General features: G+C 54.2%; 3 protein-coding genes across 3 annotated transcripts in view; all 3 read left to right on the top strand.

Annotated features, from left to right (window-relative positions):
• Nucleotides 1-3,723, top strand: part of LOC116832340 (immunoglobulin superfamily member 1-like) — a 37,652-nt gene extending 33,929 nt beyond the window's left edge. Inside the window, exons 8-9 of the mRNA XM_075070743.1 lie at nucleotides 2,892-2,929; nucleotides 3,253-3,723. Of these exons, the coding sequence (XP_074926844.1) occupies nucleotides 2,892-2,929; nucleotides 3,253-3,402 (188 nt within the window). The 3' untranslated portion in view covers nucleotides 3,403-3,723. The remainder of the gene's footprint in view (nucleotides 1-2,891; nucleotides 2,930-3,252) is intronic.
• Nucleotides 1-18,966, top strand: part of LOC142047505 (osteoclast-associated immunoglobulin-like receptor) — a 30,121-nt gene extending 11,155 nt beyond the window's left edge. Inside the window, exons 5-6 of the mRNA XM_075070751.1 lie at nucleotides 14,702-14,767; nucleotides 15,814-18,966. Coding sequence (XP_074926852.1) covers nucleotides 14,702-14,767; nucleotides 15,814-15,944 — 197 coding nt within the window. The 3' untranslated portion in view covers nucleotides 15,945-18,966. The remainder of the gene's footprint in view (nucleotides 1-14,701; nucleotides 14,768-15,813) is intronic.
• LOC116832313 (alpha-1B-glycoprotein-like) overlaps nucleotides 11,218-22,949 on the top strand; it is a 180,073-nt gene continuing 168,341 nt past the window's right edge. The window contains exons 1-3 of the mRNA XM_075070736.1: nucleotides 11,218-11,803; nucleotides 11,956-11,991; nucleotides 14,014-14,304. Of these exons, the coding sequence (XP_074926837.1) occupies nucleotides 11,773-11,803; nucleotides 11,956-11,991; nucleotides 14,014-14,304 (358 nt within the window). The 5' untranslated portion in view covers nucleotides 11,218-11,772. The remainder of the gene's footprint in view (nucleotides 11,804-11,955; nucleotides 11,992-14,013; nucleotides 14,305-22,949) is intronic.

Below are 22,949 nucleotides of genomic sequence, written 5' to 3'. Positions count from 1 at the left end.
CTGCATGCAAACCTTTGGAAAAACAAGGAAAAACAAGAAAATCTCCTACTTTGTCACACAGTATGTCACCCCCACCGATGGATTTGGAAGGGGAGAGAAGCCTCCTGCTCAGACATGAACCCACTGCTAATGGGGCAGCTGGAGGCTTCATCTGGGGGCTACTGGGCCTATCAGTGGCCATGGGGGATGGAGGGTGCCCTGGATGTCGCTGCGAAGCAGCCAGGAGCTGCCAGCATGGGAGGCTGGATACCGGGCTAGATGGGCCCCTTGGCCTGAGCTGGTGTGGCCATGAGGAAGGGGGTGAAATGCCTTAAATGACGACCAGCCTGGATCAGACAGTGCCCCCTAGCACCGTGCTGGGGCAATGGGGCCAGCCCTGACTGATGGGGAGAGCGACTCCCCCTAGTGTCCCCTAGTGCTACAAATCCCCAAATGTTGCTGGCTCTGAACCCATTTGATGCCCTGGGGCCCCCCAACATCCCCCCCAGAGATTTTTCGGCTTCCTGCTCCCTGTGGTGCCCCAGCCCCTTGGGTGCTGCCTGGGGTGGGAGGGGCTGGGGGGAACAGACCAGCTGCCCGCGGTGCTCACGGCTGCTGCTGTTTCCCAGGTGGATCAGAATCACCGGCAACTCCGGATCTGACCAGCCCCGTCATCGCCGGGGTGAGCGCAGCAGCAACCGTCCTCCTCCTGCTTCTCCTCCTCTTCGTGGCCTTCGTCTGCTTCAGAAAAATCCGAGCCAGTGAGTGTCCCACCCAGCGAGGGAAGGGTTAAACCTGCTGCTAGGCAGGGCCAGATGGGGTCACGGCTGGGATGGGGGACTGTGCTGGGAAAACCAAGGGGTGGGGTGGGGGGCTCAGCAGAGGGTTCTGCTGTCCCATCCCGGAGGTGCTGTGTCTCAGCACCGGGCGAGGGGTCCCTGTATAACGAGCTGTGGGCACCGTGCCTACCAGGTGCCAGGGATGCCAGCCAGGGGAGCCGACCTATGGATCGGGTTCATTATAATGAGTCACTAAGGAGGGAGGACTGGGGACAGGACAAGCCCCCCTAGTTAATCTGCCCCTCCCCCCGGTGCATGCTGTGGTGTTGCGCTGCCCCCTGCTGGTCCATCCCACCCCAGCAGGGATCCAGGCTCAGCACCAGCAGCAGAGGGGACCCCCCAGGTTCCCTCATCCCTGCTGCCCTGGGGGGCGAGTGGCCGGGTGCTGGGACTGGGGGATCCCGATCGGCTCATGGGGGATTCTTGTTTGTGTCCCTCTGCAGGAAAACGAGCCGCACCGAGACCGAGCAGGTAGGAACCTGGATCCTCCTCCTCCTGATCGACCTGCCTGGGTCACAGGGCTCCTGGGTCTGTCCTCGGCTCTGGGGGGAGGGAGTGGGGTTGGGGGCCAGGACTCCTCAGAGATGCTCTGGGCCTGCTGGCAGTGGAGGGGCACAACCCCAGAACAGTTGGAGTCACACCACACCCACCCCGCCCCCCCTCCTCGGAAAGCAGTGACCTCCACCCATCAGGGCCAACTCCAGGCACCAGCATTCCAAGCTGGTGCTTGGGGTGGCAATCTGAAAGGGGCGGCAGACCCCGTTTTTTTGACCCAAATTGCCGCCGCAGGCAGCGGGGGCAGTCTGTGTGCCCTTAGGGCGGCAGGCGCGTTTCCGCGCTGGCAGCAATTCGGCAGCAGCCTCCATGTTCAGCTGTCTGGGGCGGCTTCAGCTAAACACAGAAGCTGTCACCGAATTGCTGCGGCTGCGGAAACGCGCCTGCAGCCCTAAGGGCACAGGGACTGCCCCTGCCGCGGCGGCGGCAATTCGGCGCGCTGCTTGGGGCAGTGAAAACTGTAGAGTCAGCCCTGCCCCCCCATGCAGCTTCCAGCTGATCCTCCACTCCTGCCTCTGCCTCTCCCTGTCCGGCTCAGCTCCCCAGCTCAGTTGCTCTGCAGGGAGGGGGCCCAGCTGCACCATGTGACCGAGCAATCGGGGGGGGGGTCATGTGACCCTGCATGCCCCCCTCCCCACGTGTTGCCTCTGCCTGGGAACTGTCCCCAGCTCTGGCAAGAGAGTGGGGTCTAGTAGTTGTGGTAGTGGGGGGTTAGGGAACAGGGTCAGTGTGAGGCAGGATGGGGGGCTCTCTGGGTGTGTTGGGGAATCCCCCTGTGGGTGGGGGGATATGACATTTACAAGGGGATTTTCTCTCTATTAGCACCACCCCTTTGGCGGAGTTGAAGGTCCCGGCTCAGCAAGACCCCATCTGTGAGTAACACACCCAAGGGGGTACCAGGGTGGGGCAGGACCCCTTGAGGAGGGGTGGGGTTTGTGGGGGCTCCACCCATACAGGGCGGGGCCTGATTTACAGCTGCTGCTGGGTGGGACTAAGGAGAAGGTCCCAGAGGTGGTTGGTGTCAGCTGAACTTCTTGCCTCCCTCCCCACCAACTCCCTGGGGTCACCCTCCCCTCTCTCACTAGTTCAGTGTCTCCCTCTCTGTGCCTTTCATTCTCCCCCTCACCAGGCCTGGGGCTTTGTGTGTCTCCCTTTCATTTCTCCATCTGACATTCCCAGATAGTAACCTGTGGGGAATCCCCAACCACTCCTGGCTGCCAGCTCCCTGCTCTAGCCACTAGACCCCACTCCCCTCCCAGAGCCAGAGAGAGAACCCAGGCATCCTGCCTCCCAGCCCCCCTGCCCCGCCATAACCCCCTAGACTCTGCTACCGTCTCTGTGCCTCAGTTTTCCTCTCTGTATCATGGGACTAATGACCATGGCCCACGCTGTGGGGCGGGGGAGGGGTAGCTGTGCTGGGCTCTGGGCCCCCTGGCTGATGTGGGGGCCAGACTTGGGTGTGGGGTTCTGCTCTGGGCCGGCTGGAGGTGCAGCTCAGCGGGTGTCTCTGTTCCGCAGATTCCTCCATTGACGAAGGGAAAGAGACGCAGACCCTGGTAAGTGTCCCTGACTGCCTGCAGGCCCTGACCCCCAATCCTGACCCACATGGGCCCCACTCACCTTATCTGGCACACTCAGTATTTTGGGGTGGGGGTCAGGTTGCTGGGAGGGGCTTATGGGATCGCCAGCTGGGATTGCCAGGGTGTATGTGTGTGTGTATGCGCGTGCGTGTGTCCCTGTCACTCCCTGCTGGAGGGGATGAGCCCTACTCTGTGTGAACGTGTGTGTGTGTGGTGGTGGTGTGGGGGGGGGGGTTGGTGCACACACACAGACACAGACACAGACACACACACACCCCAGTGACTCTCTCCCCTCTCAGCCCCAGGAGCCTGACCCCGACGGACTCACCTACGCTGAGCTGAACCACCAGGCGCTGCAGGCCAAGCAGAGGGGCCTGGCGCCTGCTCCTGACCCTGTCCAGCCCAGTGTGTACGCCGCGATCAACGTGAGCCAGGGGATCCCACAGTGAGAGCCCCACGCAGCCATGGGGCGTTGGCCCCCAGCATGTGACAGACTCAGACTCACAGACCTTAAGGCCAGAAGGGTCCATCGTGATCATCTGGTCTGAGCTGCTGCACTTCGCAGGCCATAGAGCCTCATCCACCCACTTCTGTAGCGGCCTCCGGCTGAGTCACTGATGGCCTCAAATCATGGGTTAGAAACTTCAAGTTACAGAGAATCCACCATTGACACTAGTTTAAACCTGCCAGTGCCCCAGGTTCCAGGCTGCATATGAAGGTAAAACACCTGCAGGGTCTCTGCCAACCTGACTTGGGGGGGAAATTCCTTCCTGACCCCAGATATGGCGACCAGTTAGACCCGGAGCACGTGGGCAGGACCCACCAGCCAGACACCTGGGGGCGGATTCTCTGTAGCCACTCAGAGCCGTCCCCAGCAAGTGTCCCATCCCTGGCCATTGGAGAGATTTGCTGCTAGCAGTCGTGGATCGGCTCCATGCCATTGTGGGATGTCTCCTCATCCCGTCCCCTCCAGAAACATCTCACGCTCAGTCTTGAATCCAGTTATGACCCTTGGGAGGCTGCTCCAGAGCTTTGCTCCTCTGATGGTTGGGCCTTGTCTACACCACAGAGTGTTATCGACAAAAAGTGCCATAATAACATCGCTATTGCATGTTCACACTGCACTTCCTCTGCCGGCAGAGCGCGTCCACGTTTGGTGCTCCAGCGCCGACAGCGAGAGCAGTGCATTGTGGGTAGCTATCGTGCTACTCAGCACTTTCTGCAGCTAGGACTTGTGGGAAGGCAGGAGTAGGATTGCAGTGTGTCATGAGGGCGGGCTCAGCGTCCCATGGTGCATTATTTTCTGTCCCAGCATCCCCTGCTGTTCCGACTGCGTTTCGCGGCATTTTCTAATTGCCCCTGTTTCTGGTGCGCCCGCCATCCCTGTGTGAAAGGATGGATCCCACCCGGCTCTCCACTGCTGTGAACGCAGCATGGCTGGCCAGGCCATATGTCCTGAGCTCCCAGTGTGAACAGGAACCAGAGTTGCCCGAGCTGCTGTGTATCATGGAAAGAAACAACACCAGGTTCCTCCTGGCATTCGCAGAGTGGCTGCACATGGTGGATTGTCGCTGTTGGGCTGAGGGAAACAAGCACTGAGTGGTGGGATCACATTGTTATGCAGGTCTGGGATAAGTGACATGTGGGGGGGGCATGCAGGGTCACATGGCCCCCCACAGATTTCTGCCAGGGTGCGAGTTGGCCTGTGCATGGGAAAGGCACCAGCAGTGAGTGCTCCCGCCGAGACCCACTAGGCGTGGCCCAGAGCCGGGAAGTGAGGCCAGGCTGGCAGCGCAGCTCTCTGCCAGAGGGGGCACAGGGAAGCCTGCTGAGTCTCATCCCTTCCTCGCCTGGCAGCTGCACGGCCCCCGTGAGAATAAGTCCTCTTCACGGGTGACATGGGTCTGTGAACTAAGTATTACCCCAGCAGGGAAATGTAGGTTCCTGCCCGAGTGCGGGTCTGGACTAGCCTGCCTGGGAGTGCAGAAGGGAGCTCAGGCAGTCAGAGCAATGTGAGGAGGGGAAGGCAACAGGGGTCAGGGGTGATATGGTGGGTGCGGGACTGGGGTAGGCAGCAGGGGCCAAGGCACCAAAATACAAATTCACCTAGGGTGCCATTTTCCCTAAGGACAACCCTGGCAGGACCAGCCTTAAGTGTGGGCGAGGTGGGCGACCACACAGGGCGCTGTGGTCATGAGGGTGTTGCTGGAGGGCCTTGGCAGTCACCAGGAAGCCGACCGTGACTGTGGTGGTGGTGGGGAGCCTGTCACAGTGTCCCCCTCCCCACTATCTGCAGTTATCAGTCGTCTGGTCTGGGATGACGACCCACGGCTACAGAACGTTCGGATCCAGGAAGCCCCCATCCCGCACCTTTTTGCAGAGCTTGCCCCAGCCCTGCGGCCACAAGGACACCCAAATGAGAGCAGCCTCTTGTGCAGAAGCGCCTGGCAATCACTGTGAGGACGCTGGCGACTCCAGACTGCTACTGGTCAGTCAGAATCAATTGGAAGTGAGGAAGTCGACCGCGGGTGCCCTGTTAACACAAGTGTGCACAGCCATTAATCGTATCTCATTTACAAAGGACTGTGACTCTTGGCAATGTGCACGAAATAGTGGATGGGCTTTGTGGCAATGGGATTCTTTAACTGCGGCGGGGTGATAGAGGGAACACAGGTTCCAATTTTGGCCCTGGACTATCTTGCGATGGAGCAGTCAATAGAAAGGGATACTTCTCAATAGTATTGCAGGCGCTTGTTGATCACCGTGGGTGTTTCAGTGACATCAGCGCAGGGTGGTCCAGGAAGGTGCATGACCACACATCTTCAGGAACACCGGCCTGTACAGAAAACTGCAAGCAGAGACTATTTTTCCAGGCTGGAAGATTCCAGAGGGGGCTGTTAAAATGCCCATAGTGATCCTGGGAGACCCAGCATACCCACTACTCCCATCCGCTCATGAAGCCTTACATGAGAAACCTGGACAGCAGCAAGGAGCCCTTCAACAATAGGCTGAGCAGGTGCAGAATGACCGTGGAATGTGCCTTTGGTAGATTAAAAGCACGGTGGCGATGCCTTTATGGCAGGTTAGACCTAAGTGAGGAAAACATTCCCATGGTCATAGCTGCCTGCTACACGCTCCATAATCTTTGTGAGGTTAATGGTGAAAAGTTTTCCTGGGATGGAGCACCAAGGTAGATCACCTGGCTGCTGATTTCGAGCACCCTGATACCAGGGCTATTGGGGGGCGCAACAGGGAGCAATTCAAGTCAGGGAGGCTTTGAGGCAACATTTTGATAACGAGTACCAGTAATGTAAGCAAATGATTAAACTGCATGTACCAGCAGTAATCACTGTGTGTAGGTGTGATGAAGTGAGACTGGTTTTAATGTTCCCTCTGAACACTGCGTGGGGGCCTCAGCTCTGGCCAACCCTCTGTCACCCAGCAGCTAATGGCCAGGCCCTTCCCCCTGCAAGGGGATGCTAAAGGTGTTGGAGACAGAGAGATCAGGTGACCTCCTGGCCCGGGACAGAGACAAAGCCCAGAGAGGAGGGGCTGGAGGGGGTTTGGTAGTTTTTGGAAGCTGGCTGGAAAATGGAGGGGAGCCCCGAGGATACTCAGGCCTCCCAGCAGGGCGATGGCTTCCCTGGGGCCCCAGATGGACCTAACTAAGGGGGGGTCTTGTTGTCTGTACTGGCAAGACCTGTTTTGGACTGTGTTCCTGTCATCTAAATAAACCGCTGTTTTACTGGCTGGCTGAGAGTCACGTCTGACCGCAAAGTGGGGGTGCAGGACCCTCTGGCTTCCCCAGGACTCCGACAGGGTGGACTTGCTGTGGTAAGCACATGGAGGGGCACATGCTGAATGCTACGTGTGAGCTTCCTGCCCTAAAGACATTCTGCTCCAAGGGAGAGGAGGCTCCCCAAAGTCTTGACTGGCTTTGTGGGGAGCAGTTCCAGAGCATCGCCTGGGGACTCCGTGACAGTAGGACACAAATAAAGATTGGTTCTTTTTCAGAAAGTTTGTTTTTATTAAACACCAATTAACATGCACAAAAGGCTTGGTGGGAAGAGAGGTAGTAGTGCAGGCTGTCATAGCTGTCTGTAAGTCCAACTATCATTTTGGAAGCTCTCCGAAGGGATGGAGTGAACGGGATACTGAGATGTTCTGGAAAGTTTGAAGGAATGCGTGGAAGGAGTTTGTAGAGGGCATGGAAAATAGTTCTGTATCGGCTGCAGAGGGGGGCAAGCACACGTCTGTTCTGACTGAAGCATGATGAGAGACTTCAGTGTTTCTGTTTGCTCCTCCATGATTTTTATCATTCGTTCTTGGGCCTTTTGAATGCTCCCCTCACTCTACTTTCTGTCCCACCTTTCCATTTCTCTCCACTCCCTCTGTTCTCTTTTTTCTGCCTCAGGATTAAAGCACCTCATGGAATATGCCCTCCTTACTCCTCTGGTGGAGGCGCTCTGCCGGTGTGCAGGGGTTTCCCCTGAAGGCCACATCTGTAGAAGCACAGGAAGCAATACACAGAAGCATGCTGGCTAGTTCACACACATCTTTGAATCATTACAGTAAAATACACTTCTTGTAACTTACCAATCACGTTCTCACAGACCCTGAGCAAAGCACACATCTCGGGGAACACCCTAAAAAAAGTGAGTTCAGCCTGCATGGGTGGTGGGCGTTCAAACTAGGGCAAAGAATATAGGTCATGTTTCAAGGGGAACAGTGCAGGTGAGTAGGGACAAGATGGTAAATTCTGCCACCATTTTCCACAGGCAGGGGTCACTGAAGCCAATATCTCACTCCTGAGGGGAAGCAAAGATTTAAGGATGCATCTACTACGTGCATGCGGCTTCAGACCCGGTCCCTATGCTGCTCACTTGTGTGCTGCTTTGGTCCCTGCACAAGTGACTGCCAAGTGATATGGGAAAGTTTCCTACAATGGGAGAAAGAATAAAGCAGCTTTGCCCAGTAACCTTCAGCAGAGGATTGGCAAATACTTCCAGGAAAGTTTCCTAGGGATCTCTCTGGAGATTCCCATGAAATCTCAGTGCGCATCAACACCCGGTTACGTCGCACTGCTTAGCTGCACAGGGATATGTGGAGCACACACAAATACAGCTAGTCTTGTGCATTTCTATCCCTTCACCCACTTCTACAGTATACAGAGCAAAGGACACCTGTATGTCATTTAACAGAGCAGCATCAACTCAAAACGGTCACTTACCGGAGTCTCCTCTCCTGCATCTTGCTCGCCAGAGATGTGCTGCTGGGATTGACTAGACCCCTCCAGAGTGGAGAATAATTCCTCACTGGCCATGTCACCAGACGACCCAGCTGTAGGCCCTGCATTGTCCTCCAACTCCACCTCCTTGTCCACGACTTTGTCCTTGGGGTTGGGTCCACTGTCCGCTGCCTCCAGCCCGGCCAAAGTGTCCATGTGGCATCTGGCGGTGGAGGTGAGCGTCACTGCCAAGGATGGTGTCCAGCTCCTTATAGAAGTGGCAGGTCTTCAGCACAGCACCAGAGTGATGGTTTGTCTCCCTCGCCTTCTGATATTCCTTCCTCAGCTCCTTTATCTGCGCTCTGTGCGCACTGTGTCCCGAGCGTGGCCGTGATCACACAAGCCAAGAGAAATCGGCCCAAAGGTGTCGAAGTTCTTTCAGCTGGAGCAGAGCTGGGACTGGACTCCTCCTCCCCCCATGCACTCAGCAGATGTAACAGCTCCGCTTTGCTCCAAGCGTGGGGCTTTTGCCACGTGGAGCCGCCATGGTCAGCTGGGAAGATGCGATGTGAGCTGTCTGCTGAGCAAAAATTCCCAGGCCTTTAAAGGGGGAGAGGTGGATGGTTGTTTACCTGGCTGCCGGCAGCAGAGTTCGAACGGCTGACCAGAGCGGTCAGGATGGACATTATGGACCACCTCCTGGAGGCCACTTACAGTGACACAACCAAGCACAGTGTGGTCACTGACACTGTCGCTAAAACTTTGCTCCAAAAAGCTCTGCACCTCTCATCAAAAGGGTTTTATTTTGTTGGCCAAATGGGAATTTTGTCGGCGAAAGTGGCACTGTAGTGTATACCCCTCCTCTGTTTTGTCGACAAAAGCTGCCTTTGGCTGACAAAACTGTGTAATGTAGACAAGGCCTTAGAAACCTTCATCGAATTTCCAGCCTAAACTTGCTGATAGCCAGTTTATATCCATTTGTTCTTGTGTCCACACTGGTGCTTACTGTAAATAACTCCTCTCCCTCCCTGGTATTTATCCCTCTGATGTGTTTCTAGAGAGCAGAGCAGTCGTATCTCCTCTCAGCCTTCTTTGGGTTCGGCTAAACAAGCCAAGCTCTCTGAGTCTCCTCTTGTAAGGTGGTGTCAAGGTTCCTTCCCCACTCTGAACTTTAGGGTACTTCTAAGTTTAATTACTAGCTTAGATCTGGTAACTTTGCCACCATCCAGAAATTTCAGAGTGAACAACACCCCCCCCCCCAAAAAAGAGCACAAACAAAGACTTCCCTCCACGAAAATTTGAAAGTATCTTGTTCCCTTATTGGTCCTCTGGTCAGGTGTCAGCCAGGTTTACTGAGCTTCTTAACCCTTTACAGGTAAAAGAGGCATTAACCCTTAACTATCTGTTCATGACAGGTGGGTTTTCCATTTCTCAGATCATCCTAGTACCAGAACATTTTATTCAGAGTTAGGAACATTTCAGTTATGAACAACCTCCATTCCTGAGGTGTTTGTAACTCTGAGGTTCTACTATATTTTGCATCCTGTTACTCTCCAGATTTGTAATAAACACAGAACCACAAACCAGCCCTTCTCCCCGGGCACCCCACAACCCGCCTGTCCTTGTGTGTAACACCTGGGTGAGATGGGATCTCTGCTCTAACCACTAGACCCCACTACCCTCCCAGAGCCAGGATAAAGCCCAAGAGTCCTGGCTCCCAGCACCACCCCTGCTCTAACCACTGAACCCCACTCCCTTCCCAGAGCTGGGATACATTACTAGGTAGGTGCTGGGCAGGACGTAATTGCGCCCTAGGGGCTGCCCTCCATTTGTTAAACTTTTGAATACTTTATTTTGTATTGCATCTGTAGCCCATTTCATGATGATTTGCATTCATGATTTAGCCCTGTCGAAGAAGATGGTAAATTTGCACACTAGGAGCTGTAAATCTGTATTTATTCATAGCATAGATAAGAAAAATACCAAAAAAAATAATTCATTTCTTCTAAGCTTATAGAAACATTTCAATTTTAAGCATAACTGAAATGCACTAATGTCAGGGGCTTGACCTGTGCCACAACCAATATTAAATCATGTTACAGCAGGTGACAGCCTGAGCATGTTCCCCCTGGTCCTTTAGTTCAAAAAGCCGCTTTTCTCGCCTTTGCCTGTATGAACTGAAGTGCAGCATCCGAGAGGGAGCCAAAGATCAGCCGTTGGCATTTTCAAGCGATAAAACACCCAGTGACGTCCGTCTCTCGTTGGCCATCAGCGATTGCCGATACGTTTTAATGAGCCTGAGCTTCGAAAAGCTCCGCTCACCACACACGACTGTGACCAGCAGCGTGAGCAGAATCCTCAGAGCTGCTCACACATTAGGAGAAGTGTCCTGCAGCTCTGCCTCACGCGTGTGGTGGAGAACTTGGAGTGGGGAGAGCGTCCCATGTGGCAAAACGTGATGGACGTTGTCCGATTTGACAGAGAGGTCTTTGTCATTGATGTCCGAACAGCCCCATGCGTCAGCGCCCGGTGAAGGTCCGTACAACGGCTCAGCCGTGTTTTCCTGTCTGCCGGCTGCTTACTAAAGTTATACAACCCCACAGGTCTTTTCATGGTGCTTCATTGGTCCGAACCTTTCTTCGACAGATGCTTCAGCAGGGTCAATGAGAGAGAAAAAAAACTCCCGCTGGAATTTTTCTTCTGAAACATTTTACTTCAGACATTTGATTTTCCCTTTTGTTGCTAAAAGCAAAACCAGCACCCTGAGACTGGCGCCCCCCAAGCCTGGCACCCCAGGCAGTCGCCTGCCCCTAAATCCGGCTCTGGTGCTGGGGCATCAGGTTTACACAGAGTTTCACTGGCAGTAGCAGAGACAGCAGGTGAGTGACAGCTCTGGGCAGACTTCCCCTTTCACGACTTTATCGGCTGTTCCTTTAATGACTCAGGATGTAAATGTATCCCTCCATTCTGCTGTCACAGGGGCCGGAAACCGCAACCCTCCAACCCTCTCCCTCGTCCTGTCTCTGTCCCACACCACTGGGCTAAGAACAGCATCTGCAAAAAGGGACCTGGGAAGGAGGTTGTCCAGGCCCCTCCACTCTCATGGTCCAGGCCAGGCACTGGGTCCAGCCGAGTGAAGAAGGAATCTCTGCCCCGGTCTGTGGGAGAGGGTCGCTCCGTGGGGGGCACTCTGTGTGTGTTTTGTGACCTCCTCTGCTCTGAGCTGCTGCTCCAGGGAGGCTACATAGGCCTGTTGGAAAAGGTCAGGGCAGCCCAGGCATCTCTTGACATCTCCTGAGATTGCCCTGTTCCCAGCTGGTCCCCAGACTGGGCGGCTCCCATGTGGGGCTGGGAGGTGATGGCTGTGGGGGACCAGGCATCTGCAGGTGGGGATGTGGTTTGCTGAGCGTTGCAAGGAGCTGGCTTTGCTCTGACCATGGTGGATCTGGCCTGGAGATTGCAGAGAAAGCACCTGATGGAGATGACCACATCACGGGCTTCCTGGGGCTGCAGGCCCCGGCGCAGTTCCTTACTCTGCTCAGGCTCGGTGTACCGTTGGTGGCAGCACTAAGGGGCCCCCCACTGTCCCCTCATGGCATCTGCTTTCACCATCCTCCTCCTCGGTGAGTATCAGAGACAACCAGGGTGTGTGTCCGTGGGGGAGGGGGTCTGAGACCAGGGCGTGTGCCCGGGAGGGTGCGAGGGGGATCTCAGCCCAGAGTGTAGGAGCCAGATACTCTTGGATCTGCTCTCTAATGACCTGTCTCCTTTCCAGGCTGCTGGCTGGCTGGGTGGAGCAGGATGTTGGGAGGTGAGTATCTGTGGGGAATGGGGCACGTGGGGGAATTTCCACATTAAGGAGGAGGGATGTGGGTGGGGGGTGAGGGGCGCAGATCCCCCAAAGGGATGATCCTGTCGGATCTCTGCTCCCTCCCATACCCAGAGGTGGGGACTGAGACCTTGCCCCACTCATTACAGGGATGGGCACCACACAGAGTGAATTTACCTGCACTCAAAGCTCTGCCCCCAGGAAATACAGAGTGAAGGCACCAGCCACCCCGCAGCACCCACAGACTATGTCCAGGGGAGCTGGCAGGAGCCCAGGGAACGGGTCAGGCAGATCAGGGCTGTAAAGACGTGGACACGCAGAGGGACTGGAGAAATGCACCAATGTGTCTTACCCTCGGCTTGCTACACACGCGCGTGTCACTACTTTGCTCGTGGGTCAGGCTCAGCCCGGTCTGGCATTTGGAATGTCCCCTGAATGGCTTTGGGAATATCCCATCCCCAAAGGGGCTGCCGGCACCGTGCACAGCAAAGCTAAATCCCCAGCGGTTGAGAGCGATTTGGGGCACCGGAACTGAGCCAGAGTTTGAGCCCCAGGGGTGGGCAGGAAAATGTTAGAACTGGGGGATTTTGTAAACACGTTTTGTTGAGGGGCCTGTCCTGGGAGCCGCTTGCTCAAAGGACTCAAATTTGGACCAGGAACCCCACAAGGTAAATCCCAATTCACCCCCTGAGTGCAGTGGGGGCAGGGCTGGATTCTGGTCTCAGCTCCCCCAGGGTCAATCCGGAGTCACTCCTGACTGCAGCGGGAACAGGGCTAAATTGACCCTGGACAACTGAAGGACTTAAAGCAGATGTGGGCAAACTATGGCTCGTGGGCCACATCCGGCCTGCAGAACCATCCTTCCCGGCCCCTGAGCTTCTGGTCTGAGAGGCTAGCCCCCGGCCCCTCCCCAGCAGCCTCGCCGTGCCATGGGGGCACGCTGGGCAGGGGAGCAGGGAGGGAGGCTCACTCACAGCCTCCGGGGAGCAGGCGGGTGGTGCGGGTGGTGGAAGTGCCGCGAATGTGGGTGAAGGACTCAGGAGGACACCGGGTGGCTGCACAGTCAGCCAGAAAGAAGCAGCGCTTTGAAGGGGAAACGGACTTCTCTCCGGCTGCACGGCTGCCCCTGCTCCTCCTGAGTCCTCCGCCTGCGTTCGCAGGGATGCATTCAGAAGGGGAGTTTGGAGGGGTTTGATAGGGAGTGGGGTCCCAGGGAGTCAGTTAGGGGCAGGGCGTCCTGGGAGGGGGTAGTCATCAGGGGACAAGGAGCAAGAGGGGTTGGATAAGGGATGGGGTCCCAGGGGCCTGGCTGGGGGCAGGGGTGTGGATAGGGGTCAGGGCAGTCTAGGGATGGAGCAGTGGGGTTGGATAGGGTGTGGTGTCCTGGGGGTTCTGTTAGGGGGCGGGGGTGTGGATAGGGGTCAGGCCAGTAGGGGACAGGGAGCAAGAGGGGTTGGCTAGGAGGTGGGGTCCCGGGGGCCTGTTGGGGCAGGGGTGTGGATAGGGGTCGGGGACAGGGAGCAGGAGGGGTTGGATAGGAGGTGGGGTCCCAGGGGGCAGTTAGGGGACAAGCAGAAGTGGGGTTTGGATAGGGGGTTTTGAGGTCCCAGGGGGGTGGTTAGGGGCAGGAGTTCCAGGACGGTGAGGTTAGGGGACAAGGAGAAGGGGTGGCTGGCTGGGTCAGGGGTTCTGAGGGGGGCAGTCACGGGTGGGAAGTGGGAGGGTCTAGATAGGAGGTGGGGACCAGGCTCTTTGAGGGGCACAGCCTTCCCTACCTGGCCCTCCATACAGTTTTGGAACCCCAAAAAGTTTGCCCATCCTTGACTTAGAGACTGGAAATCTCCTTTCCCCTCCTGTGTCTCACCCCGGCTGTGAGCCGTGGGGCTGGGCCTGCACCCCAGGGACGGGCGGGGGGTGAAACGCTGGAGCGACAGATGGGCAGAGGATTGAATCAGATGGACACGGTTTGTGTCACCCCCACTTACTGCCTGTTTGTGACCCCAGAGGGGTCCTACCCCAAACCCTCCATCTCCGTCAGCCCCAGTGAGGTGATCCCCGTGGGGGGAAACGTCACCATCTGGTGTTGGCATCAGCTCCTGGACATGAGGATCCTCCTCTACAAGGATGAAGATGAGAATTATCTGCATTACACTGACCCTGCCGGCTCTGAGGCTGAATTTCCCATCACCAGCGCCAGACGGGAACACGGGGGCAGCTACACCTGTCGTTATAGCAACAGAACAGGAGAAGTTGCCTACTCGGAGCCCAGTGACCCTGTGCAGATCATTGTAGCAGGTGAGGGGCCCAGCCCAGCACCTCGGCTCCCAGCCCCACACCCAGCCAGGCCCCAGGGGGTCTCAGCAAGTGCTGGAATGAAGCAGATGGGACACTGGGACGGAGACAGAGTCACTGGGGGGTTCCCCAGCTGGGGGAAGCAGTAGTTTCTGGATATTTGGGGTGAGGGAGGATCCTGGCCCCCAGATGACTGTCCCCACGCTGGATACGCCCAGAGGAGTCGGGATTCAGGGGCTGCTGATCCAGCACTGGCCCCAGTCACAGCCCCACCTCTACCCAGCCACTCCCTGGGAATAACAATGATGATAGATGCTGAGTTGGGCAAGGGTGTGTGATCACTGACTCGCTGTTTCAGCCCCTCTCCCTGCCCCGATGGATGCTGGTTCTACTCCCGCAGGGGAAACCGACCCGACTCAGCCTGGAGCGGCGCCAGCTCCCACCCGCCCAGGCAGCGCGGGGCCAGGTACGTGGGCTGGGGGGAATCACCATTGAACTAGCCCTGGAAGGTTCATGCTGCCCAAGGAGCCACCTCCGGGGGTTGGGGCTGGTTGGGTGGGACGAGGGCAGTGACTCTTGGCGCATGAGCCCAGACACCAGGGGGAGGGGAAGCCCCTGCCCCTCCCTCACCACCAGACCCCCAGCTCCTCTGGCACCTCCTGCCCTGTAGGTTGCTGCCTGGAAGCTACTGGGGGATCCCAGGACAGGGGCAGGATCCAGGGGCCTGGCTCTGGTGTTGGGACCAGCTGTGTGCCCGGGTGGGGCCTGGGACTAGGGTTGCCAGGTGTCTGGTTTTTGACTGGAACACCTGGTTGAAAAGGGACCCTGGCAGTTTCAGTCAACAATGCTGACCGGCCCATTAAATGTCCAGTTGGTGGCACAGCAGGGCTGGCAGCTCTTTACCTGGCTCCTGGGAAGTGGCCAGCATGTCTCTCTGGCTCCTAGGTGGAGGGGTGGCCATGAGGGCTCTGTGTGATGGCTCTGCCCTGAGTACCATCTCCACAGCCCCCATTGGCCAGGAATCACGCCTGTGGGCGCAGGCAGCACGCAGATCCCCTTGGCCACCCCTCTGCTTAGGAGTTGGAGAGACATGCAGGCTGCTTCCTAGGAGTCACTAGAGTTTAGCAGTGCCTGGAGCCTGCACCCTGCACCCCCTTCTGTGCCCCACCCCCTACCCCAGCCCTGAGCCCCCTCCTACACCCCAAATCTCTTATCCCTGACTCCAACTCAGACCCGCACCCCCAGCCAGAGCCTTCACCCTCTCCCGCATCCCAACCTCCTGCCCTAGGCTGGTGAAAATGAGTGAGCGAGGGTGGGGGATGGAGTGAGTGGGGGCTGAGCCCTCGGAGAAGGGGAAGTTTGTCCACTTGGGCAACTGCTTTGTTGGGGAAGCTGAGGCCCCAGAGCCAGACCTGCTGGATGGGGGGCTGAGAGGGGCTTTGCTCCCAGAGCAGTGCCAGCTGCTGATCTTCCCATCCGAGCTGCCAAATGACTATCCCCTTGCCCCTACAGCAGGCCCTCTGGGGCGCCCGGATTTCACCCACGCCAACATCGCTCACCTGGGGCTGGGCGCTGTGGTCCTGCTCGTCCTGGGGCTGATCCTGGCTGAGGCCTATTACAGCCGCCCGAGGTGGGTTCCCTAGGTGAGTGACCTCCCTTCTGGGCCCCTTGATCTCACCAGAGGCTGGACCCAGGTGACACAGAGCCCTCAACCCCTCCATCTCTGTGCACCCCCAGGAGCCTGGATCTGGTCCTGCAGACAATAAAATCTCCCTGGGGGATGAGCTGCTGCCCCTGGGAGGCTGACATGCTGGCACAAAACCCTCCTGCTCCCCAACCCCCCACCGCCTTGGAGAATCTTCCCCCCTACCCCCAACAGCTTGTTACCCAAAACTGCACCCCAGGATCAGACCCGTGGCCCCTGGCCTCACAAACAGCAGCCCCTGTGGAGCCAGCTGGAGGAGCAGCCCCTGGAGGGTGCCAAGGTTCCACTCAATGGCCCATTCACTCACTGCCCCATCGTGCTGCGCCACAATGAAATGGTTCTTTCCATCGCCGGCGCCCCCTGCAAAGTGGAGACATTGGATAGGACAGCAATTCTGTGTGGCAGGGGACAGCTTTGTTTAATCAGCAGTTTGGGAAGGCAAAGATAGTGGAACGTGAGTATCCCTATCCCTTACCTGTTACCCGTGTGGAGAATTGTGACAGTGAAGGAAATGTTCCCGAGTCTGTTAGGGGTAATGACTTGCCTATGAAGGGAGCTACCTCAATCTCCAAGTGATTGTCCATGAACAGCAAAGTGTGCTGGGACAAGGGAAATGAGATCCCAAGCTGTTTGTCTCTTAAAGGGGAATGTTTCTCCAGCTCTTCTCTGTAGAGCAGACAGAAAAAGCCTGTCATGCTATGATGGTTGAAAAATTATCAGTTGACCCAGAGCTTATTCTGGATACAACTAAAGCCCAGGAAGGAAGTGGTCCTGAATTTGTGTCTGCTACGGATGATGACATTGCAACTAGGTTGCATCCAGTTAATGTCATAAATAGTTCTCAGAGACCAAGCGATTCTGGTGCTTCTGTTTTGTCTGTTGCTAGTGTGTTTCTGGGTAAAGATATGACAACCTTGTCTGATCAGCGTGATATCATAGCCAGGGCACAAGGAAAAGATGAAGGTGATTTGACTATGTCACCTGCTGCCAGTGTGGAAACTTGAAACAAGGAAGAGAATGCTTCTAATCTTGTGACTATGAAGTTTAGCAGTTTACCTGAAAGGGGGTTTTGTGAAAATCCTCCTGATGGGCCAGGGGTGATTCTGGATGTAAGTGAAACTCAGAAGGAGTTTGGTGATTTGTCTGTTGTGCTCAAATGGGATCTGGGCATAAATAAAGCTCAGAAAGAACCTGTTGCAGTGCCTGATATTGGAGAAGCAAAGGAATTTCTTGGTGAAGTCTTTTGAAGTTTGTGAAAACGAATTGTTTCCACTGACTCTTAATAGGCCATTGTTGATAGTAAATAGTGTCTCTTCTGAGGAAAGTGTGTTGGTGCCTAGTGGCCAAAGTCTTTCAAATGAAAATTAATCAACTGAATTTGTATTGAAAAAAATCCAGTGTGGAGAGTTTTGAGGAGATTTCAGATGGAATAAAAATTGTTAGGGAGTTTAAATAGCCCTATAAGCTTAACCAGCTTGGTTTTGGGACAGGACTATCTCCTTTTTGATTCTTTGAGTGAACAGTCTGTATCTCAGGTTCAGAGGGAAGGCTGGATAGCTGAATCTGCAGAGCAGGAGGACAATTGTGCAGTTAATCTCTCAAGAATACAGAGGATGACAGGTAAACTCTCATCTCTAGATCTTTTGGAGATGTCTTGCAGTCTCTTAGTTGACTTGACGTCTGATTCCATGTGGACGCAGAAGCTGGTAACAGAAGGACAAAATAACCTGGAGTCTAACATGCTAGTGAAAATGGATGGTTTCTCTTTAAGACAGAGTCCAGCCTTTGAACTGGTAAAGGGTGAGGATCTGAAAACTAGTGTAAGCAGAGTCAGGATGAGCTCTACCCTGACATCTTGTGGTGAACTGTGGCAAGTTGTGGAAAAGAACTTCAGGGGCTGATCTTGCTTGCGTAAGCACACCCACCCCACCTAGCATGAGCCCACAGCAGCTCCAATGGTCACTTTAGCTGCTGTGGGATCCCCAGTTTCTCTGTTATTGGGGCAGGAAGAATAAAGTGTTGTTACCCTGATTATGTGAATGACAGACTATGAGACTATTTTATGACAGAGGGTCTCGCCATCAACTAAGTAGCACTCGACAGACAAGAGACATGGGTTCCAAAACCCAGGGAATTGAGAAAGAGGCTGGGGAATGGGCATTTGTATCTGCTGATATGGATCCCCTTTGAGGGCCTAAAACACCAGTTATGTCTCCTCTTTCCACTGCAGAATATCAGAGCTAATTTTGGTTCTATTAGGAGTCTGATTACAGGCTGCAGAGCTGAATTCACTTTAGGCCAATGGTGCACCAGTACTGAGGCTCCCCTACTACAAGCTGAAATCACTAAAATGCTGAAATTACTAAGAGCTGAAATCACTGAGTGCTTGGGGTAGGGTGCTGAAGCGACATTGTTGAGTGGCTGACAGTTTGTGGGATGGCTGGTGGAGTGGAGTGCAGTGGCTAGTGGAGTGGAGCGGCTGGCAGAGCAGAGCAGTTCGTGGAATGGCTGGAGTGGCTCACAGGATGGCTGGTGGAGTGGCTTGCGGTGAAAGATGCAGCAGAACCTCATGGAGAGATGAGGCAGTCGGCCTCAGACCACGTAAGGTGCCCCTTAACACCCCTGCGCCCCCCCTTCCACCCAGGCTGGGAGGTAAAACTCTGCAGATAAACTTTTGAACTCTGGGGCTGCACTGACCAGGGACAGAGACTTTTGGGTTGTTGGACTTTTGGGTGATTTTTGGATTGATGGACTCAAGAGACTTTTGGAGTGTTGGACTTTTGGGACTTTGGGTGATTTTTTGGGTTGCTGGACTTAAGACCCTGAGGGGAAAAGGACACTGCAAGACTAGCTTGAGGGTGAGTCTTTTGCTCATGGTTTGTGTTATGAATCCTGTTTGTGGTGTTTCCCCAACATAATGCCGCATTGTTTCCCTCCTTTATTAAAAGGATTTTGCTACACTCAGACTCCGTGCTTGCAAGAGGGGAAGTACTGCCTCCTAGAGGCGCCCGGGGGGTGGTATGTTGTTGTCCCAGGTCACTGGATGGGGGCTCGAGCCAGTTTTGCATTGCGTTATTGAAACGGAACCCCTGGATACTGAACCCGGCCCTTGTTGCTGCAAACTCAGGCGGGCAGAAGGGTTACACTAGTAAATACTGTCTGTGTTGATGCAAATTACCTGCCTGAGTTGGGGAGAAAGACTTTCACATAGTTGTTAGCAAAGAGGACACAGCCAGCCGGCCAATGGAGTCTGTTACACAACAGAGTTCAGATTTTGACTCTACTAGACAGGGAGGACGAGAAGGATTAAACCCTGCAAATAAAAGCCACAGGTTAACCTTAAAATACCAAAACCGCAAGGAAGTGGTTAAACTGAAAGTCTATGTTAAGGAAGACTCTGAGGTCAAGAAAAAGCTACAAAGGGATTCAAAAGGGATATTGAACAAGCTGACCTGAAATATGATTTATCTAAACCAAAGGCTTGGCGTGACCAAAACGATTGTAAACGTGCCCTTGTGATAAAACTGATGTTAGTGCTAATGATTGCAACTAACTTCCCGCTGATACCAAGACCTGTAAAAATGTGCAATGTGCAGGGGTTTTGTTTGTATTTTTGAAAAACCCTTGAACATGTTGGGAGTGATACACAGGAACTCATTACAGTATAAAAACCTTCATGGTTATACTGTTTCATTGCATGACAACACACACCATTTTAAAAGGGCTGGTGATACTGATATTTCACAGTTAGTGCCTGTATCTAATCTTGAAACTGTACATAGCAGAAAACCCACTGGAATCTTGAACTGCTGTGCAAAAGGGGAAACTGAGGTACAACATCTCACAACCTTCATGGCTGAATGCCAGAGTAAGTGCTCTCTGAAGAACATTCATGGCGATGTTAAGTCAACACACAGACCAAACCCTGGAATCACTAAAGTGTTTCACAAAGTATGGACATATTTTTAACTTAGGCCAAAGCAGGCATCCATAATTTGACCTCACAAAGAAGTCAATGTAAGCGCAGCTCGTGTCAATGTTGGAAGGTCCGAAAGGTGTATCCAGGAGCTCTAATTTCACCCTTCCACACCAGTCTCGTGTTGGGGGTGTACGCGTGGCGGGAAAGGGTTAAACAGCCTGCAGGCTGAATGACCCAAAGTCCACCTTTAAAGTCATGTTAGACAGGTTTGCAAGTGATAATTAGGGCCATTCATGCTAAGTTGGCTAGAACTTTGAAATGCAAATTTATATTGTTAGATAATTGTGTGTATCTTAGATGCTACCCGTAAACAGACCGTTCCTGTCTGTCACTATTAACTATTGATTCAGAGATCAAAGGGGAATATTAACATTTGGATGAATCTTGGGTAAAATAATGTCACAGTCTATATGTCTCTTTGAAGTTCGTCAAGGACTGCCTAATGGATACATTGCCCTGTGTTAATTTGTGTAATTACTGGTGGTGTTTAGAAAGCAAAAGGTTACATCAAAAGCCGATTGTTTAACCAGGACTGTGGGGTCAAGTGGATGCTAGAACACTGTATAAAAAGACCCTTTGGTCCTGGTTCTGTCATCTCAGATCCACTTAAGCTTCATCAGGGGAAGTTTGAGTTGTAAGACTGAGGTCCCAGTTATGCTGGTCCGCCCTGAATATGAGATTTGGACATCGGACTATGACCTATGAACTGAATTCTAAAGGAACTCCAGAAAGCACCATCTCTGCAGTGAATCTGCACCTCAGTGGATTGCACTCATGTCTGTGTGTGTATTGATCTTTTAACCAGACTCGCTCTCTTTTGTTTAATAAATTTTAATTTAGTTAATAAGATTTTGCTGTAGAGTGTTATGATAAATGAAGCAGAGGAAGCTCCCTTTTATGGACACCCAGCCAGCCAGTTAGCTGTAAAATCCTCTTGGGGGCTGTTCTCTGCTTGCTTTACCTGTAAAGGGTTAAAAAAGTCCACAGGTAAAGGAAAAGGAGTGGACACCTGACCAAAAGAGCCAATGGGAAGGCAAGAATTTTTTTAAATGGGGTGGGGGAAGCTTTCCCTTTGTGTGCTGCTGCTGTTCTCCAGGAGGAGGGGAACAGGGAGCAGTTATGCTGTGAGAAGCTGAAGGCCAGAGGGTGAAAATCATCAGATCAAATCTAGAGCTACTTTTAGATATGTAAGTAAACCAGGAATGTTTAGAAAGACGCGATCAGGTTTATTTCTGATGGCTAGTGGACTCCTCTGGGCTAACTCCAGATGCTTTTGTTTGATTGTAACCGTTACGCTGGACCACCAAGAAAGCTCGTCTGGGTGCTTAATTTTTGAATTGTTCTTTTAAAAAAATCTAGCAATAGCCTGAGTTCCCAGATGTATTTTCTTTCTTTTTTGTTTTTAATAAACTTTACCTGTTTTAAGAACAGGATTGGGATTTGTGTGTCTTTGTGCACATGTTTTTTAGTTAGTTGGAAACAAAAGCTTATTTCTTTGTTTGCTGGAGTGCTTGTTTGCTGGGGGAGGGCAAAAATTAAGCTGAGCACAGGGCCACACTATCTCTGAATATGCCACTGTCTCGGGGGTCAGTTCAAACGTCAGCAGCAAAGCCTGTTTGAACAGGTCATAGTCCCCCGTCTCAACACCATCCATTTGGCTGAACGCCTCTATGGCCTTGGGATGCAGCAGGGGAATCAGACAGCAAAGCTTCTCTGCAGGGTCAATCTAATTCAGATCACAGGCCTTCTTAAAGGCTGTGGGGAAGGCAACAATATCCCCTCCTCCTTAAACTGGGGCAGCGGTTTGTTGTCTAGATTCCCCACACCACTGGAGTCTCAGGGCCCTTCCCCACTTACCCCCTAGCAGGCCCTCTTGGCCCTGCCGCTCCTCCAACTCGTGCTTCCACTGTTCTGCACAATCCACCAGCCTCCGCTCCTCCAGCTCCAGCTCCTTCACTTTCAGCTCCAGCTCCAGTCTCTGCAGCTCCTCTAGGGAGGAACCTGACTGGGGTCCCCTCGTGCTGACTGGGGAGTTGGGTCTGATACACTCCCAGTTGCTACACAGACGGCCCCCCTGGCTACTCCCTGGCTCTCTGGGCACCCCAGGAGCCCCCCTGGGGTCTGGAGCCTGTTCCTCAGACTGGTCATTCTCTACAAGCTGAGCAATCAGCTGCTCCTGGGTGAGCCTCCCGATGCTAAGTCCTCTCTCCCTGCACAGACGTGCCAGGTCGCTCTTACGGAGCTGGTTATAGGCCATTTCTGTGCTGGTTTCTTCAATTCCCTCATTTTATCGCTGGCAGCCACTTATTGCCAAGCACCTGTGCCTGCAGACAACCATCTACAGGGTGCATCCACCAACCATCCTCTGCTACCATGTTGTCACGGACTCCCAGATTGTGCCCACTCGTGGCCCTGTGGGGTCTGTGGGGGGGAACTGCCTTCAGTGAGACAGCCCTTCTTGGGGGTCCACTCTCTCTTGGGGTTCAGCCCGTCCGCCTCCTGGAGCCGCACCTCTCTGAGCCTCAGCACGTCTGTCTCTGCCATGGGTCTCCTCAGGGAGTCCACTCGCTCTGGACCCCCGGGGCTTCCACTCAGGGATGTCCCTAGCCATTTTGGTGCCCAACCTAGCCCCCCTCCCCGTGTGGGGCCCTAGGCAGGCGGGAAATTGCCCTGTTTGCTCCCCTGGGTCCCAGCCTTGGGGGGCAGGGGAAAACCGCCCCCCAGCACTCGCCGGTGAGTGAAGGCCCAACCCCTGCAGCAGTATTCAGGGGAGTGGGGGAGGGCCTTGGGCCACACCATCACCGGTTCATTCACCTGCACGTCCACCAATGTAATATACGCCATCATATGCCAGCAATGCCCCTCTGCTATGTACATCTGCCAAACTGGACAGTCTCTACAGAAAAGGATAAATGGACACAAATCAGATATTAGGAATGGCAATATACAAAAACCTGTAGGAGA

This window comes from Chelonoidis abingdonii, chromosome 11, assembly GCF_003597395.2.
Source record: "Chelonoidis abingdonii isolate Lonesome George chromosome 11, CheloAbing_2.0, whole genome shotgun sequence".
Lineage (NCBI taxonomy): Eukaryota > Metazoa > Chordata > Testudines > Testudinidae > Chelonoidis > Chelonoidis abingdonii.
The sequence above is the reverse complement of the archived record's forward strand: the minus strand, read 5'-3'. Positions and strand labels throughout refer to the sequence as shown.